This window comes from Bombina bombina, chromosome 2 (assembly GCF_027579735.1).
Source record: "Bombina bombina isolate aBomBom1 chromosome 2, aBomBom1.pri, whole genome shotgun sequence".
Classification (NCBI taxonomy): Eukaryota; Metazoa; Chordata; class Amphibia; order Anura; family Bombinatoridae; genus Bombina; species Bombina bombina.
In genome coordinates this window covers 1,005,426,824-1,005,447,639 of record NC_069500.1, presented here as the reverse complement: position 1 = coordinate 1,005,447,639, position 20,816 = coordinate 1,005,426,824, and the positions used below count along the sequence as shown (strand labels likewise).

The window sequence follows — 20,816 nt, the reverse complement described above, 5'->3', positions numbered from 1 at the left end:
AGGCCTCAAATCTCATAGTCTATCAGAACACTATAGGATTATTCATGACCAGGATCCAAAGTGCCTACGTGGCACTATTCTGGAACATATAAAATTACCTGAGAGAGGAGGTGATAGGGAACGCCTCCTCAGACAAAAGGAGACATATTGGATCCACCTGTTTAATACTATGGTACCACATGGTCTCAATAAAGATATTGATATTGTTGCGTTTCTTTAAATATCCCCCTTATGGATTTTTTTTTTTTTAATTCAATTAATTTTATGATCTGTTTTTAGGATTTTAGGGATTTATTTAGATATCCCCTATTTTTAAATTATTATTAGGTTTAGTATAACATGTGTTAGATAGCAATAGTTGTAGTTCTATATTTTTAGCTTTCTTATAGGGATTTCAGCTATTTGTTTTATACTATTTTAATCTAATGAGCTGATATTGTATGAATTTATTCAGTATTATTATAATATTCGATTCATTTTGTATATATAAAATATATATATATATATATATATATATTTACAGACAAGATCAGCACTCACCAATTTAAAAACCACTCAAATGCACGGCCCAAAGATGAATGTAGAGAAATAGCATAAAGACAGGACCTGGTGATGATCCCTGCGGTCCCACGCCAAAAAAGCCAGCACACGAGATTTAGCAACACACCTTTTAATAGGCCTGATTTATTCCTATGAACTACCGCATGTGATCAAAGCTCCAGTGGGAGCTGAAACGTTATGCATTGTTGGCATTAAAAGGTGTGTTGCTAAATCTCGTGTGCTGGCTTTTTTGGCGTGGGACCGCAGGGATCATCACCAGGTCCTGTCTATGCTATTTCTCTCTCTCTCTATATATATATATATTTTTTTTTTTAACACCTGTTTTTAATATATTGTATTTTACATTATATTTTTAATCTTTTTAGGTGTTTGATAGCATATGTATCAATATGAATTTTGTGTCCCCTTTGAACACATTAGTGTATCTGTTAAGAGTTAGGCAATGCTGTATTTAACTGTGCAGCGCAATAGTAGTATCAATCTGTTCACTCGTATCAGTGTTAAGATTGTTAGACAAATAAAGTTTGTTTGGGTGAGCTCAGTCAGTGACGTATTGGAAACACGCCCCTTATGACATAGTAATGAGAGAGAAAAATATACTGTCTGTTCGGCGATCGGCGGTCTCCAATCCTACGCCGCTCTTGGCATCAACAACTCACTATAAGGGGTATGTAATGTTAATTATCCTATCGCACTAACAACATATACTTCTGAACTTGGCCATATTAATAAGGATTGTTATGTTAAGCATTGTCTTTATTGAGAGCATTATTATGTTTGTAAACCCGCCCATTGACGTAATCACCCCATGTGTGAATAAAACTAAGGCAGCTTGTCAGTAGATCAGTACCTCTGATGAAGAAGGCAGACGAAAGTCACCCAGGCCTTTGAAACACGTAAGGATCTTACTGACTGCCTAATTTTACTGCATCCCAGCTGATTTGATTGTATGCCACAGTTCTTTGGTGTTTTTGATGGAAATTTACCTTATTTATTGAGGTCTCCTTTGTGAGTAATTCTTCACTGTGTGTGTTTTTAAGTTTCAATAAACGTTATTACACTATCAGTGTTTCTTCTTTCTCCTTGCTTTCCATGAGCATCTGTGAAGCTTTATTTGGAGGAGAGGAGGTCTGAAAGTTTCTAACTACGGATACTTCAGGAGTTATTGGAGACTTGCATCTGGAATCAGTGGCTTGCTGAAATCAGAGGCATTAGATGGTGATTACGTCTTTACTTACCTCATATGGATTGAGGGTTCTTCAAGTAAGTTTACATCCTTGGGGGAACTGTATTTGAAGATTTCCTGGGAACATTTGGAACATTCAACACTTGGCTCCTGACTTATTACTTTATCTATGTGTTTAAGGACTTTATTCACTTTTGTTTTTATGATTGTTTTTACTTTTTTCATTATCTTCACCTAATATATTAATCTTGCATTAGGTTTTTTTACACTTTATGCTTTGCAGCGCTTACCTTTTTCCTTTTTTTTTATTTTTAATTTTAGAAGGGGGAATATAGAGAGTCCCTCTTTGCTTTTAGGTTCAGCAGCAGCTATTGGCATTTATAGAAATAATATTATATTACTTATATTTATCAGGGATTACAGTCTATTGTCCCTATCTGGAGCGCTTATAGACCCTTAGCTTCCTGGGACTTAGTCACAGGATTCTACTTGTTTGATATATATATATATATATATATATATATATATATATATATATATATGTATGTATTTATAAACAAATAGAACATATTCTGCTATGTGAAGATTATTGGAATGTGAAATATTCATATTTTCATGTCGGGTTAGTGCACTTGAGATTATGCGGTCGGGTTAGCGCACATTTGAATACACGGTCAGGTGTGCGCATATGAGAATATGAGTTTGATGTTAGCATGAGAGTTGGATGTTGGGTATTTTTTCCACTTTTTTTTCTCCATTGACATATAGGGGAATAGGTTATCTTTTGCGTGACAGTCTAAATGCGCTAGAAGTAAGATGTTTGTACTTGTCGGGTTAGTGGGAGTATGATAACTTCTTACTTTAAACTCGTAATACCAGCACAACCTAAAGAGTGCAAAAATGTTTACTTCTAACGCAATTAGCACTCTAGCGGAAGCACAAAATACTACTCCACTAGTAAACTGGCCCTTAGTTTATTGCAGTTTGTAGCATGTTTTTGCAAATACTTGTCACATTTGATCTAGCATTATTTTGCAAGCTTTTTAATTTTAATAAACCTTGACATGCATACATTGTTAAAAGGTTGTTTAGAATGATAAAGATTGTGGTAACAAATAAAATCCTTACTCATTATTATGATGCATACCTATGGTGCAAAACAAGTTAAGATTGCCTAAATATGAATATTATTCCAATAGCAAGTAAGTAGATGTGTCTGCCCATTCCAACATGATAGGGTTGCCATCTGCCTTCCACAAAAATACCAGAAAACTAGCAGGTGTGTTTTTTTTTTTTTTTTATTAACAAACAAGCTAATAGTTACAGAGCCCAGAATATTATACATATCAGCTCGTCTTTATTTAACAACCCACTCAGAGAATAAAATAACAAACTGTATAAAACAAGACAGGAAGTTCAGGTCAATACATTTCAGGTAAAATATTGCCTTAATCATAGACCTGAGCTTTCATCTATCTGTCTTATATTTATCTACATTCGTGAATAAGTGGAAGCCTCACGTTGGTTCTCTTCTGCAAAAAAAGCCAAACAGAGGCTGTATTTCCTTCACCAATTGAAGAAATTCAATCTGCTACTGGAGATGCCGACTTTACACAGCTGTAATTGAATCCATTCTATGCACTTCACTAGTTATTTGCTTTGGATCGGCTACCAAATCTGACATTAGAAGATTACAGTCAACAGTTCAGGCTGCTGAGAGGATTATTGATGTCCCTCTGCCCTCCCTAAAGAATCTGTACTCTTCCAGAATGAGAGAGAGGACTAGCAAAATCATTAGTGACTCCTCTCACCTTGGTCACAATGTATTTGAATTGTTGCCTTCTGGAAGGTGTCTGAAAGCTCTGAGTACTAGAACATCTAAACACAGGAGCAGCTTTTTTCCTCACAGACCATTTAGATTATGTACAATTAGTCTACCTTTTCGTTTCTTCTCAGTGGGACACTACTATTGCTAGTGCAATCCTTACTTTATTGCAATTCTCTATGGTAATACAGTCTCTTGTATACAGTATCCCACAAAAGTGAGTACACCCCTCACATTTTTGTAAATATTTTATTATATATTTTCATGTGACAATTCTGAAGAGATGACACTTTGCTACATTGTAAAGTAGTGAGTGTACAGTCTGTATAGCAGTGTAAATTTGCTGTCCCCTAAAAATAACAACACACAGCCATTAATGTCTAAACCATTGTCAACAAAAGTGAGGAAAACACCCCTAAGTGGAAATGTCCAAATTGGGCCCAATTAGCCATTTTCCCTCCCCGGTGTCATGTGACTCGTTAGTGTTACAAGGTATCAGGTGTGAATAGGAAGGAGGTGTGTTAAATTTGGTGTTATCGCTCTCATACTCTCTCATACTGGTCACTGGAAGTTCAACATGGCACCTTATGGCAAATAACTCTCTGAGGATCTGAAAAAAAGAATTGTTGCTCTACATAAAGATGCCCTAGGCTATAAGAAGATTGCCATGACCCTGAAACTGAGCTGCAGCACAGTGGGCAAGACCATACAGTGGTTTCACAGAACAGGTTCCACTCAGAACAGGCCTAGCCATAGTCGACCAAAGAAGTTGAGTGCACATGGTCAGAATCATATCAAGAGGTTATATATATATACGTATGAGTGCTGCCAGCATTGCTGCTGAGGTTGAAGGGGTGGGGGATCAGCCTGTCAGTGCTCAGACCACACACTGCATCAAATTGGTCTGCATGGCTGTCGTCCCAGAATATGATGCACAAGAAAGCCTGCAAACAGTTTGCTGAAGACAAGCAGACTAAGGACATGGATTAAACTTATTTGGTGCAGATGGTGTCAAACGTGTGTGGCGGCAACCAGGTGAGGAGTACAAATACAAGTGTGTCTTGCCTACAGTCAATCATGGTGGTGGGAGTGACATGGTCTGGGCCTGCATGAGTGATGCCGGCACTGGGGACCTACAGTTCATTGAGGGAACTATGAATGCCAACATGTACTGTGACATACTGAAGCAGAGCAGTATTTCAACATGATAACGACCCTAAACACACCTCCAAGATGACCACTGCCTTACTAAAGAAGCTTAGGTTAAAGGTGATGGACTGACCAAGAATGTCTCCAGACCTAAACCCTATTATAAGCATCTGTGGGGCATCCTCAAACGGAAGGTGGGGGAGCGCAAGTTCTCTAACATATACCAGCTCCGTGATGTCGTCATGGAGGAGTGGAAGAGGACTCCAATGGCAACTTGTAAAGCTCTGGTGAACTCCATGGCCAATAGGGTTAAGGCAGTGCTGGAAAATAATGGTGGCCACAAAAATGTTGACACTTTGGGCCCAATTTGGACATTTCCACTTAGGGATGTACTCACTTTTGTTGCCAACGGTTTAGACATTAATGGCTGTGTGTTGAGTTATTTTGAGGGGACAGCAAATTTACACTGTTATACAGGCTGTACACTCACTACTTTACACTGTAACAAAGTGTAATTTCTTCAGTGTTGTCACATGAAAAGATATAATAAAATATTTTTAAAAATGTGTGGGGTGTACTCACTTTTGTGGGATACAGTATATTGCATTTTTTGCAAATGTGTACTAACCCCCAGAAAATGTTATTCTGCCTTAGTAATTGTGTTTATTGTAAATTGTATCTATTTTTAATTATGTATCTGTTGTGATATTGTTTGTACAGTATAACATGAATGCTCATTCACCAAGAAAAATTCCTGATTATGAAAAACTATTAGCTGGAAAACTCCCCATTAAAAAACAGTACCATCAGTGCTGAAAGTTAAGTTGTGTCAGCAATATAATTTCCAAGAAAATTGAATTAGAGTTCATGTTTTCAAATTTTCAAAAGCAAGGAAATTCCAAACATAAACTGCTCCCACTCCCCCCTTGGGAGCTTTTGTATTACATCACTGATGACATCAAACATGATATTGTTGATGACATCCTCAGTGGCATTCCCTATGGCATCATCAATAGCATCACCCATAACATTATCTTAGAGTCAGAGGTAAAAAAAGAAATGTTTACACTGAACCCTCTGAGACCTCTTTCTTTTCCAAAAGCCCCCGATCACCTTTTTTATTCCAGTATCTGACTGTAGGATGATGTCATGTGTGATTTCACTAGTGATGTACATGATGTCATAGGTGATGTCACGGATGATGTTATACAAAGCGTCCAAGTGGGGAGTCGGGTAGTATAAATCTAGAATTCCCTTGCTTTTGAACACTTGATAGAAATCTTAAATTCTGGCTTTGCCGTTGTTAAAGTTTTTTGGCAATTATCTTTTACCAAGAAATTAACAAACTAACGGCTAGATTTAGAGTTCTGCGGCCAAAGTGGTGCGTTAGCTACGCATGCTTTTTTTTCCCCGCACCTTTTAAATACCGCTGGTATTTAGAGTTCACAGAAGGGCTGCGTTAGGCTCCAAAAAAGGGAGCGTAGAGCATATTTACCACCACTGCAACTCTCGATACCAGCGGTGCTTACGGACGCGGCCAGCTTCAAAAACGTGCTCGTGCACGATTCCCCCATAGGAAACAATGGGGCTGTTTGAGCTGAAAAAAAACCTAACACCTGCAAAAAAGCAGCGTTAAGATCCTAACGCAGCCCCATTGTTTCCTATGGGGAAATACTTCCTAAGTCTGCACCTAACACCCTAACATGTACCCCGAGTCTAAACACCCCTAACCTTACACTTATTAACCCCTAATCTGCCACCCCCGCTATGGCTGACCCCTGCATATTATTATTAACCCCTAACCTACGTTATCCCTATGTACCCCTAATCTGCTGCCCCTAACACGGCAGACCCCTATATTATATTTATTAACCCCTAATCTGCCGCCCCCAACGTCGCCTCCACCTACCTACAATAATTAACCCCTAAAGCTAAGTCTAACACTAACACCCTCTAACACCCCCCTAAATTAAATATAATTTAAATCTAACAAAATAAATGAACTCTTATTAAATAAATTATTCCTATTTAAAGCTAAATACTTACCTGTAAAATAAATCCTAATATAGCTACAATATAAATTATAATTATATTGTAGCTATTTTAGGATTAATATTTATTTTACAGGCAACTTTGTATTTATTTTAACCAGGTACAATAGCTATTAAATAGTTAATAACTATTTAATAGCTACCTAGTTAAAATAATAAAAAAATTACCTGTAAAATAAATCCTAACCTAAGTTACAATTAAACCTAACACTACACTATCAATAAATAAATTAAATAAACTACCTACAATTATCTAAAATTAAACCTAACACTACACTATCAATAAATTAATTAAATACAATACCTGATGGAATCAGCCAATCAGATTGAGCTCGCATTCTATTGGCTGTTCCGATCAGCCAATAGAATGCGAGCTCAATCTGATTGGCTGATCGGATCAGCCAATCGGATTGAACTTGAATCTGATTGGCTGATTCCATCAGCCAATCAGAATTTGCCTACCTTAATTCCGATTGGCTGATAGAATCCTATCAGCCAATCGGAATTCGAGGGACGCCATCTTGGATGACGTCCCTTAAAGGAACTGTCATTCGTCGGGAAGTCGTCGGTGAAGATGGATGTTCCGAGTCGGCGGGATGGACTACATGGATCCGGAAGAAAGAAGATTGAAGATGCCGCTTGGATGAAGACTTCAGCCGGATCATGGACTTCAGCCCCCCGCTTGGGCTTGGATCAAGACATCGGAGGCTCTTCTGGATCGATCGGTGAACCCGGCGTGGTGAATACAAGGTAGGGAGATCTTCAGGGGCTTAGTGTTAGGTTTATTTAAGGGGGATTTGGGTTAGATTAGGGATATGTGGGTGGTGGGTTGTAATGTTGGGGGGTATTGTATGTTTTTTTTTTAAAGGCAAAAGAGCTGAATTCTTTGGGGCATGCCCCGCAAAGGGCCCTTTTCAGGGTTGGTAAGGTAAAAGAGCTTTTCTATTTTAATTTTAGAATAGGGTAGGGCATTTTTTTTTTTTTTTTTTAATTTTTTTTTTTTACATTTTATTTTTTATTGAGGTCAATAATCATACAAAATAAAAGACAAACCAAAAAACAAACATACAGGGATGGTAATGTTACATATAGATTTCATACTTCTGATCTAATACAGGTAGGAACTAGAAAATGGAAATATATATATAATATAGTGATAGTCTAGTATAAACAACCTGGCTTAATAGCGTTCAAAAAATGTGACACACAATACCATCCTAAACCTCATTTTACATTTTTCAAAGTAACCCTTCTGTTCGATAATAACTGGGCCTCTCTTGGACCTCTGGTCGGTTAGAAGGATAAGCAACAGAAGGTAGGAAATAATAGGCCACTTTTGGGTCTTTGTAGGACTAAGCATAGAAATGAATGGTTATTAATATAGGCACAGAATTACCTGAGTTATTAACTCTTCACTATTGAGACACTGTATCTGCGTTTACAGATGTGTTTACACGAAACAGATAGTGAAGGAACTATAGGTGATATACTAGTAGTATATGCCAAAATTTATAGTTTCAGAGGGGTAGTCACTACCGAACAGACCATATGCAGTGGGGGAGGAGAGGGTTGGCTTGAAAATATTCTATGGCTAATAAGAAGGGGTTCAGTACTATGCTATGGAGAGCCCTCCCATATGGGAAGAGTATGTATAATTAAAAACAAAAAATAAACAGAGCATACAATATTAGGATAGGCACTTGCATCAACCTATATGTGTCAAAATGCTGATATGGTCATAGCTGGTTAGGGAGTCTTTTGTAAAAGCAATATCATGTGTAGCATTTAGACACAATGAAGTAAATCAACTATAAAGATTAAAGGAGCTCTCACGTAGAGTAAGATTCTGTCTAATCCATAGCTCTATATGACACGCAAGTGGTAGCAAAGGACTGTACAATAGTAGTGGTGCTGAAAAAGAAAGTAAAGCAAATAGAGACAGAGCTACAGCAAATATCTAACATTATATACGTCCACTGATGAACTGTTTGCCCATATACATGTAGGGAAAAGTATTACTTACAAATAAACAGCCTAGGTGAAAACATATATAACAAAGAAGCAGTTATATTTCCCCCCAAGATCCTTCTCAAGCTGGAGTAATATAAGTCTGGGAGGGAGTGCAGAGAAAACAGAAAACAAAAATACCCCCATATGAAGCTGTGAGAGGCTCAAACATTACCGAAAACTCCCAAACGTATAGAACAAGGAACATGTTAAACAGGGACATATAGTAGTATAGTCGCTATGTATAATATAGTATAGTATTCGCATTAGGCTACATATGTCCCAGGCTCATCTTACTAAGTCCAAGTGTTCTCACCCGACTCCGATCTTAAAGCAACAGGCCGTGGGAATGGTAAGCTTGTCCTCAGTTTCTGGATGGCAAGGCTGCAGTACTGAAATTGCGATGGTGTCTATGTCCCGTCTAGAGCACCCCTCGTGCACCACCTCTATGGCTGCCTTCCAGGCAAACACATGCTCGATTGATACCGGCTCCCTGTAGGGAATTTGCGCAAGGAGCTGTCCTCCCGGATCTCCAAAGTTAGCGCTTACGGCAAAGGTGATTTAACAGTGGGGGGTCCTCTATCAGCTTTGAACTTGCCGCTTTGCAAAGTGACCGGCTCCACAACTCTGGTTATATGGGTAAATCTGAGCAGTGTGGCAGCACTGGACCGTGCGGGTGATGAGTGGCAGGTCAGCTCAGACATCCGACATCGGCCGGGTAAGTGAGCCTCCGGTATGGTCAGGTAGTCTGTGGATCTAACGTAGGTAGGTGAGTTCAGGGCGCCCACAAGTATACTGCTTGGTGTCGTAGGAGACATGGAGGGTAGGCTGGCGCCATCTTGTAAGACATGTGGAGCCGCAAGCCTTGCAGACCAATGTACTAGCAGTGTATGTATCTCGGATAAACCATCCTTTAGCAAGCCGCAAAGTTTATCTTCAAATGCTTCAGTAAGCATTGTTAGGTGGCAAGGGCTACGGATCAGCTTACTCAAAGGTCTCTTCTTGTAGAGAAGGGGAGCGTGCTATTTATAGTCCACTAGTTTGGATTGTTGAAAAGTGGGGCCAGCGTTAAATATCTGGCTTAGTAACCCAGAATCAAGAACTCCTGGGGGGGTTAATAATGCGGGCAGCCCCAACAGCACAGAGGATCAGGCATTCGGTGTGGGCCTCGTGGCCGCCTCCGTGTAGTTGAGCTGAAGAACATAGGCAGGTCTGGTTTGATGTCATGAACCCCTAGACTTCTCTAGAGTTTCTCTAGTCTGGACACCTTGGAACAGTAGGGAATACTGTGTTAGATTCAGTAAAAACACCTTTTGTAATCAAATATAGTCCAAGAGCTCTCCACAAACACGTCTTGTCGCAGCAGCTACAGGCTCCACCCCCAGGGTAGGGCATTTTTTTATTTTGGGGGTCTTTGTTATTTTATTAGGGGGCTTAGAGTAGGTGTAATTAGTTTAAAATTGTTGTAATATTTTTCTAATGTTTGTAAATATTTTTTTTTCATTGTATTTATTTGTAGGTATTTTATTTAATTAATTTATTGATAGTGTAGTGTTAGGTTTAATTGTAGATAATTGTAGGTCGTTTATTTAATTTATTTATTGATAGTGTAGTATTAGGTTTAATTGTAACTTAGGTTAGGATTTATTTTACAGGTAATTTTGTAATTATTTTAACTAGGTAACTATTAAATAGTTATTAACTATTTAATAGCTATTGTACCTGGTTAAAATAATTACAAAGTTGCCTGTAAAATAAATATTAATCCTAAAATAGCTACAATATAATTATAATTTATATTGTAGCTATATTAGGGTTTATTTTACAGGTAAGTATTTAGATTTAAATAGGAATAATTTATTTAATAATAGTTAATTTATTTCGTTAGATTTAAATTATATTTAACTTAGGGGGTGTTAGTGTTAGGGTTAGACTTAGCTTTAGGGGTTAATACATTTATTATAGTAGCGGTGTGGTCCGGTCGGCAGATTAGGGGTTAATAATTGTAGGTAGGTGGAGGCGACGTTGGGGCGGCAGATTAGGGGTTAATAAATATAATATAGGGGTCGGCTGTGTTAGGGGCAGCAGATTAGGGGTACATAGGGATAATGTAGGTTGCGGCGGTGTACGGAGCGGCAGATTAGGGGTTAAAAAAATATGCAGGTGTCAGCGATAGCGGGGGCAGCAGATTAGGGGTTAATAAATATTATGTAGGTGTCGGCGGTATTAGGGGCAGCAGATTAGGGGTACATAGGGATAACGTAGGTGGCGGCGGTGTGCGGTCGGCAGATTAGGGGTTAAAAAAATTTAATAGAGTGGCGGCGATGTGGGGGGGGCCTCGGTTTAGGGGTACATAGGTAGTTTATGGGTGTTAGTGTACTTTAGAGCACAGTAGTTAAGAGCTTTATGAACCGGCGTTAGCCCAGAAAGCTCTTAACTCCTGTTTTTTTTCTGCGGCTGGAGTTTTGTTGTTAGATTTCTAACGCTCACTTCAGCCACGACTCTAAATACCGGCGTTAGAAAGATCCCATTGAAAAGATAGGATACGCAATTGACGTAAGGGGATCTGCGGTATGGAAAAGTCGCGGCTTGAAAGTGAGCGTTAGACCCTTTCCTGGCTGACTCTAAATACCAGTGGTAGCCCAAAACCAGCGTTAGGAGCCTCTAACGCTGGTTTTGACGGCTAACGCCAAACTCTAAATCTAGCCGATAATATAATTGACATATACACTTCAGGAAAAAAATATTTAACTATAACAGACAAATATGTAAACAGAAGAAACATTTTGCAGTATACTTTCATTATTTATTTTGCTACCTTTTCCTGGCGAGTTATTCACCATAAGGAAACTCCACTACTAATTGGATTTCAGGCTGGTGGTAAATGCGGCAAAGATTCTGGCTATGTTATATGGCAGTCAGGAACTGTTCTAATCGATAAGGCTCCCCTTGCTTTGCAGCACACCCAGCTACCGATCTTTATAGCTTGGCACAAATACTGTAGTCATAGGTAAAGAAAACATAGAGCTCAATTACCTTACATTAAAAATTAACCACTATTTGCTAGTGGAGCATAAAAAATGTTAGCACTATTGTGAGCTAACATTACTTGAGCACAATCCATAGCACTTCATTTTTACTCTCATATAATCCAAGTTCAAAGTAAAATATTAGCAATCAAGCAAAATGCCTAGGACGTGCTAGGATGTCGGATAGCATGGTGCTCTTAATCCCTCAGATAATAGACTTCTATGGGTCAAACTGAAAAACTAATTTAGATGATCACTCACGTACAATGCCAAATGTACACTAACCAAAAGGTGCACTAAACCAAAGGTCAAATAGTGGAATTCTTCAATAAGTTTGAAACTATGCTTTTCTATTGAAATATGTTTTTTAAATTGTAATACATGTTTTAAAAGGGATTTAAAGAGACATAGTAGATGAAAAGGTGTTAGACTGAGAAGGACTCAAATGTGTATATGTATATGTATGTGTGTGTGTACTTGTATGTGTGTAGGTATATGTGCGCTGTTTATTAGTTTAAAAATCCTCTCCATTGTGTGTATAAATCCAGGGGCCAAGAGTAACTATTAGTACTTAGTGTACGTCTGGGTCCGTATGGGGAGGATACTCCATGCTGGATGTCTTGAAGATGGACCCGCTCCGCACCAGAAGGATGAAGATAGAAGATGCCGTCTGGATGAAAACTTCTGCCCGCCTGGATGATGACTTCTTGCCGCTTGGATGAAGACTTCTCCGGGCTGGATGAGGATGGATGTCCAGTCTTCAAAAACTGTAAGAGGTTCTTCGGGTGTCAGTGTTAGGTTTTTTAAGGGTTTATTGGGTGGGTTTTATTTTTAGTTTAGGGTTTTGGGCAATGTAAAAGAGCTAAATGCCCTTTTAAGGGCAATGCCCATCCAAATGCCCTTTTCAGGGCAATGGGGGCTTAGGTTTATTTAGATAGGATTTTATTTGGGGGGTTGGCTGTGTGTGTGGTGGTTTTTACTGTTGGGGGGTTGTTTCTATATTTTTATACAGGTAAAAGAGCTGATTTATTTGGGGCAATGCCTCGCAAAAGGCCCTTTTAAGGGCTATTGGCAGTTTAGTGTAGGCTAGGTTTTTTTTATTTTGGGGGGGCTTTTTCATTTTGATAGGGCTATTAGATTAGGAGTAATTCATTTTTATTTTTGATAATTTCTTTTTTTATTTTGTGTAATTTAGTGTTTATTATTTTTTGTAATTTAGATAAATGTATTTTTGTAATTTAATTTATTTAATTTTATTGTAATGTTAGGTGTTAGTGTGAGGCAGGTTAGGTTTTATTTTAAAGGTAAATTTGAATTTATTTTAACCAGGTAGCGAGTAAATAGTTAATAACTATTTACTAACTAGTCTACCTAGTTAAAATAAATACAAACTTAACTGTGAAATAAAAATAAAACCTAAGATAGCTACAATGTAACTATTAGTTATATTGTAGCAAGTTTAGGGTTTATTTTACAGGTAAGTATTTATTTTTAAATAGGAATTATTTAGTTGTTAATAGTAGGTTTTATTTAGAATTATTTTAATTATATTAAAGTTAGAGGTGTTAGGGTTAGGTTTACGTTAGGGTTAGGTTTAGGGGTTAATATATTTATTTAGTGTTAGTGATGTGGGAGACCAGAGGTTTAGGGGTTAATAACTTTAGTATAGTGGCGGCTGCGACGTTGGGGGCGGAAGATTAGGGGTTATTAAATTTATCTCGGTGGCGGCGACATTGGGGTCGGCAGATTAGGGGTTAATAAGTGTAATAGAGGTGTTGGCGATGTCGGGAGCGGCAGATTAGGTGTGTTTAGACTCGGGTTTATGTTAGGGTGTTAGGTTTAAACATACATTTTCTTTCCCCATAGACATCAATGGGGCTGCGTTACGGAGCTTTACGCTCCGTCATTGCAGGTGTTAGGCTTTTTTTAGCTGGCTCTCCCCATTGATGTCTAAGGGGAAATCGTACACAAGCACGTCAAAGCAGCTCAAAGCAGTGCTGGTATTTGTGTGCGGTATGGAGCTCAACGCTGCCATATCGCCCGCAAACGCTGGGTTTTTGCAATAATTTGCAAGTTATTAGTGAGCCACTCATAACGCAAAATTCATAATCTGGCTGTTGGAGTTTAATGACAATATTCCTCATTTTTTATATGATTAAAAAGTGCTGTTTGGGAGTGTGAAATATGAAAGACATTTCCATGGTTTGAAGTTATTTTTAACTCAATGATTTCATTTTAAAGGGACAACATTCAAATGGGAAAAAATGCATGCTCTATTTCATTGCACTCCTGACCCTAGAAAACTGTTTTACTTCAGCACTGTGCTGAACCCATAGGTTCTGTACCACTCAAGAGCTACAATGGAGGACACAGCCGGTGATTGACATCTGACACTTTTATTTGCTTATTGGCTGTGTCCGGCAATCTTGCAGCCCCTGAGCATGTCATAACGATGACACTATAGTCCGTAATGCAAAAATTACATGTTCTAATTATTTAGTATGAAATTACATGTTCTAATAACATTCTAATACATTTATCCATCAATCAGCAAGCCCTACCCTGGTGCTGAACCAAAATAGGGCCAGCTCCTAAGCTTATATTCCTGCTTTTCAAATAAAGATACCAAGAGAATGAAGAAAAAAATGATAATAGAAGTAAATTAAAAAGTTGCTTAAAATTGCATGCTCTATCTGAATCATGAAAGAAAAAAAATTGGGTTTCATATCCCTTTATTTTTTATTGTTATTCCTCTTTTTTATTAAGTGTTTAATTCATATTAATTATAATCACATATATGTATTACTATGCTTGTTAATACTAGGGGAGGTTTTGTATAGATTTACTCCCATACTTACCTATAGCAGCACAGCTCTGTGTCACACTCCACGATTGACAGAGCAGGTCTGATCTTCTGAGAGAAAGTTGAAGCCGGGGTTGTGACGTAAGCAGCTATGTATGCTACACTGACTTTGCACGCATACTACCGAGTATAACCACAATATTCCTACCTGGGTAGACCCCCATCATAGGACTCGTATAATGAGTCCCACGGGGTGTTTGGAAAGTACTTCAATTTTGACAGCAAACATCTTGAAAACAAAATAAATGTTAATAGTAAAAATTACTTTATTATGATGATCTTTGCATTGCAGTAAAGGCCTATTTTGTTATATTTCTTGCCACCATTTCACCACCAAATGCGATCATATAAAAAATAATTTTTACAAAACTTTGGGTTTCTCCAAATATCTACATACTTATTTTGCAATCATGGCACAAATGATTGTAAAAGCTTCTCTGGGATCTCTTTTGTTCAGAAATAGCAGACATACAGGACTTTCCCATTGTTATTTGGTAATTGGAATGCCTCTAATTTGCACCACACTTCTATTATTCCCGACAGTGAATGGGGTTAATCAGGTACCTTGTAAGGTTAACTTTAGCTGTAGTATAGAGATTACCCTCCAACCTGGCACCTCCAATCCTCTAATCCCTCCTAAACAGCTCTCTCTCTCTCCACCAACTACACTCATCACCACCATCTTAGATACTGGCAGACAGTCTGCCAGTATGCAGTTTAGGTCTTTTTGTTTTTATTATTATTTTTGTTGGGTTTGTTTTTTACAAGGAAAGAAATAAAAGACAGAAATAAAAGACAACTTAAATCTAAAGAAGAACTCTGGGAAGTGCTGAAAGTAGCCTGGCATAATATACCAGAAGATTACTTCAAAAAACTTCTGCACAGACTTCCCAAAAGAGTTCAAGATGTGCTTAGTGCCAAGGGAGGTCACACTAAATACTGACTCTTGCCTGAAGAAGCCATTTTGTTATTGTGTTTTTTATATTTTATGTACACCTGTCCTGTATTTTCTGTTTGTATCTTAATAAAAAGGCAGAGCAATCAATATGGATGGTCATTAAAACTTTGCTAAAACAACAAATCTAAGGGTGGCCTAAGACTTTTGCACTGTATTGTTTATGTGCGTGTGTATATATATATTTGTATATACTGTATATATATATATATATATATATATATATATATATATATATATATATATATATATTTATATATATATATATATATTATATAGTGTATTGTTCCCCCCCTCCTCCCCCCTCCCAGTGATAGTTAACTAAGGACCTCAACCCCTAATTCCCAGCCTTTTCTGTAGTGTAGCTCCCCATCCCTCCCTCTCCCTTCATCAGTGCTGATGTCATATTTTGCTTTACTGTAATCTCATGAGATTTCACTGAAATCTTGAGAGATTGTAGTAAACTTCCTACAACTAAGGAGTGAAATAATAGGACTGTGCCTGCACATGCAAGATGGCACGATATCTTTCTTTTTTACATAGAGATGTTCAGGTGATATTTTCTAATCAGCTTTTTATAGCAAAGCTGCATGACCTTCAAGTGCTTTAACATGTGGGTATCATTTCCCTTTAAAGTTTTAAAACTATGTTCTTGATAGTGCTAATTTTCATATTTTACAGTGTGAACATTATATTGAAAAAAAAACATAGTCTAATAACCTTTAACTTTTTACAATACATTACAATTATATATAATGTTACAAATCAGATATACTTATTGACTGTATCTCATGTAGTTAATGATAGAAAAGTTGGGGAAAAGTACAATTATTATAAAGAGGTAATTTTATCAAACAGGTAACTGAATGTGCTTAGTTGCTTGAAAAGGAAAATGCATAGAATGGACAACTCGTTTATATAATAGGTGTAAGAATATTCATAACATAAATTCAGAGGCATCATGGTCCAAGAAATAAAGGCAACCCAATTGAATTAACTCTTATGAAATAAATACACCATGGGGTACATTTTAAATCATTAGAGATGTTATCTATGTATTTTTCTATAAATTGCACCATTAAATACATTTTTGTAGATTCATCATATAATAAGCTTTATTTAAATGGTTAGAATTCTGTAACTGTATAACTGCATTGTCATAGCTCTAAAAGATCATTTGGACTACTAGTAATGCATGTCCCATACCTATTGAAAAAGTTATTGTTTATTAATTAATGTTTCCATATGATAAACTATTCTTGTGTCATTTCGTCCTTATCTTTGCTTATCTGCTTGAATAAACCTGGTAGCTTATAATAGAGGCTTCAATTTTTTTATTTTTTGTCTTGAACTAGAAAAGGAGAGGTGTCAACATTTTTTAAAAATATTTAAAATTTTTAAAACTGAAGTATAACTGTATAGGGCTAGATTACAAGTGGAGTGCTATTTATTGCTCCCGCTTGCACGCTAACTGCACTGGAAGTATTACAAGTTTAAAGTAAAAGGTTTTTGCTCACCCACTAACCTTGATGCTCGCAAAAAGTCAAACTTCAAATATCACAACCACATTAATGTATTCCCCCATAGACTTCAATGGAGCAAGAACATGGGGGAAGGGACTAACACCCTACTTGCGTGTAAACCCCATCACATTTTCTCAAGTGCTAAAATATGACATGAAAATATTTATATTTCACATTCCAATGTTCTTCACATAGAAGAATATGTTCTATTTATATATATATATATATATATATATATATATATATATATATATGTATATAATTATATATAAGTATAGATATATACAGATTTATATAGGAATACCTAATTAAAATACTAGAACATATTCTGCTATGTGAAGAACATTGGAATGTGAATTGTGTCACTTTTTTGTTTCACAAAACCATTAACCAGAGCTCTGAGGCCGCGGTAATCATTCTAGTGTAAATTGTGAATGCAGTTAAGAGTTCCCATTTACTTTCAACATGTAATATGAGCACTCCTTCCAACGCACGCAAACAGCAGCGATGAACACAACATCGCTTGTCCAAAACAGCGTACCACTCGTAATCTGGCCCATAATGTTTTGTATCTTAAACTATATGCACCAACTAATAGAATGAGACAACATTTTAATTATCTGACTCCAATATATTTTATTTTGTGTCTTTCAGATACCAGATACACACAGGTCTTCAGCATTCAATAATAAGACCTTCTCAGCCCAACTGTTTACCTTTGGACAATTTGACATTACCTCAGAAACTCAAGGATGTTGGATACTCAACACACATGGTTGGCAAATGGCACCTGGGCTTTTACAGGAAGGAATGTATGCCAACAAATAGAGGGTTTGATTCTTTTTTTGGTTCTCTTCTTGGTAGTGGGGATTACTACAATCATTACAAGTGTGATAGTCCTGGTATGTGTGGCTATGACCTTTATGAGAATGACAGTGCAGCATGGGACCAAGACAATGGAGTTTATTCTACAGAGATGTATACACAAAGGGTGCAGAACATTTTAGCCACCCATAATCCTAAGAAACCTATTTTCCTATATATTGCTTACCAAGCTGTTCATTCTCCTTTACAAGCTCCTGGGAATTACTTAGAGGATTATAAATCAATAATAAATGTAAACAGGCGAAGATATGCTGCTATGTTGTCATGTTTAGATGAGGCTGTTAAAAATATAACTTATGCTTTAAAAAAGTATGGCTTTTATGAAAATAGTGTAATTATTTATTCATCAGATAATGGTGGACAGCCAATGGCTGGGGGAAACAACTGGCCTCTGCGTGGAAGCAAAGGAACCTATTGGGAAGGCGGAATACGGGCTGTTGGCTTTGTTCATAGCCCATTTTTAAAAAACAAGGGTTATATATGTCGGGAACTTTTGCATATTACGGATTGGTTTCCAACATTAATCACTTTAGCAAATGGACAAATTGATGAAACCATACAATTAGATGGTTATGACATATGGGAGACCATAAGTGAAAGAAAGCGTTCCCCAAGAGTAGAAATACTGCACAATATAGATCCAATGTATACTAAAGCAAGAAATGGTTCTTGGAAAGCTGGGTTTGGCATTTGGAATACAGCAATTCAGTCAGCTTTAAGGATGGAACATTGGAAACTGCTTACAGGAAACCCTGGGTATGGAGAATGGATTCCACCTCAAAGTTTTATCAGTATAGGACCCAACCGCTGGCACAATGAACGAATACCTCTAACAAATGGAAAATCAGTGTGGCTTTTCAATATAACAGCTGATCCATATGAAAGATATGACCTATCTTATAAATATCCAGATGTTGTAAAGCAGCTTCTTAGAAGACTTGCACAGTTCAATAAAACTGCCGTTCCGGTGAGATATCCACCAAAAGATCCAAGGAGCAACCCTAAGCTTAATGGAGGAGTTTGGGGCCCCTGGTATAAAGATAATAACAAGAAAAAGAAACCTAAAGGAAGAACATCTAAGAGAAACAAATCAAAAAAGAAGCCAAAACATCGTAAACAACAATACTCAGGATGCCACCCTACTCCTTCACAATCTTAAGAGCATTATCCAACAGCAAACAATTGATTTATAGTTAATAAACATAATTAATTGTCCAACTTTTTTTTTAGCCGGGGAAACACACCCACCAGGAAAAACCTCTCTTCCTATTGCAACTAACAGAGAAAGATAAGTAGGATTTCTCTCATCCAATATACTGCCATTTTAAATTTAAATTTACATCTGAACTCTACATTAACTAAAACTAAATATGTTTGCTTAAGTATGTTTACTGTAGTCCTGACACTGTACCTGTATAGTTCCACATGATATTGGTCTTTCTAAAAGTAATATAATCCTAAAGATTATGAAAATACACAGGTCAAGCACATTTAAAATCTAATTAGATCTCCTATGTATCACACTTTACCTGTGTTTATTCCAAGTAAAACAACCTAATGGGCATATTTGACAATGTGTGTGTTATAAGGAGAATATATTAATCCATATTACCAAAAAATTAACAGATTTCTTATTTATCCTAGTTCTCAGTGCCTAGAATGAACAATCAGGAAGGCTAAGCCAAAAGTTGAAATCCTTTTAATTCACAAATATTTCTAAACTAGAACATTGGAGCATTGCCAAACATTGCTCAATGTTTTGTTTTTTTTTAAATTGATTAGGCTATACTGTATATTGCAGTACAGATAGGCCAAATAATGATTTGATTACATCTTGGACATTACGCTATATTATTACTACAAAATAAAAATAAAAAATCACTTTGAATTCTGTGGCTTTTAAGGCAAGTTATAAGGTTTTAAATACAGTTTTGGGTATTTTTAACTTTTTATTTGAATACAACTATTGCTTATATCAGGGAAGAACAAAATTCTACATAATGTTTTATGAGTATGGTACAAAAATCGAACAAAATTAAATGAAGCGTAGCTGTATACTTTCTAAAATATCACACAAATAAAGGCTCTGCCTGCTCACATTACCCAATGTTTTTGTAACTAATGATAATAAACTATACCAATAAAGATCATATTTATCACTACATAAGAGAGAATAAATTAAATCAGTGCCGTGTCACAAAATAAAGTATACAGCTGTAGATTAATATATATTTAGCAAGACTTACGAATAAAACAGGGAAAAATGTTACCTCTGGGTTGGGTGTCATAGCAACATATATCATATAGCAACAAAATAAGAAATAAAAAATATATACCTTACTGCTCCAGAAAATATTAGGCAGTCACAATAAGTAAAAGAAAATAGAATTCTAAGAGACATTAAATGCTTTGGGTTTTTTTTTTTTAAATAGTTTTTAAGTCATTCTTTAGAAATTTAGCTTTCAGCAAGGGTATCTGAAGTACAAATACATATTCCCCATATTGTAATTCTAAAATCCAGAATTATTCCGAAGTCCAGACATTTTCATTAGTATTTTTTTTAAATAAAATAATTAAAAATGACCATTTTCCCCCACCAGTAAGTCAAAAACCAAACCAAACATGCATTCAGAGAAACCTGTGTGTTCTAATATACAAATGATTGACTATAATACCTTTCAGATTACAGTACTCTACTCTTTTTCTGATGGTACTATCTATTAGGCATGGGCATTCAGCAGCTTCGTTAGACGGTCGATCATGGACTTTGGCTGTTTTCGGT

At 36.7% G+C, this 20,816-nt stretch overlaps 1 protein-coding gene across 1 annotated transcript in view; it reads left to right on the top strand.

Annotated features, from left to right (window-relative positions):
* ARSJ (arylsulfatase family member J) overlaps nucleotides 1-19,509 on the top strand; it is a 180,195-nt gene extending 160,686 nt beyond the window's left edge. The window contains exon 2 of the mRNA XM_053700191.1: nucleotides 17,804-19,509. Within this exon, the coding sequence (XP_053556166.1) occupies nucleotides 17,804-19,193 (1,390 nt within the window). The 3' untranslated portion in view covers nucleotides 19,194-19,509. The remainder of the gene's footprint in view (nucleotides 1-17,803) is intronic.
* The last annotated feature ends 1,307 nt before the right edge of the window (nucleotides 19,510-20,816 follow it).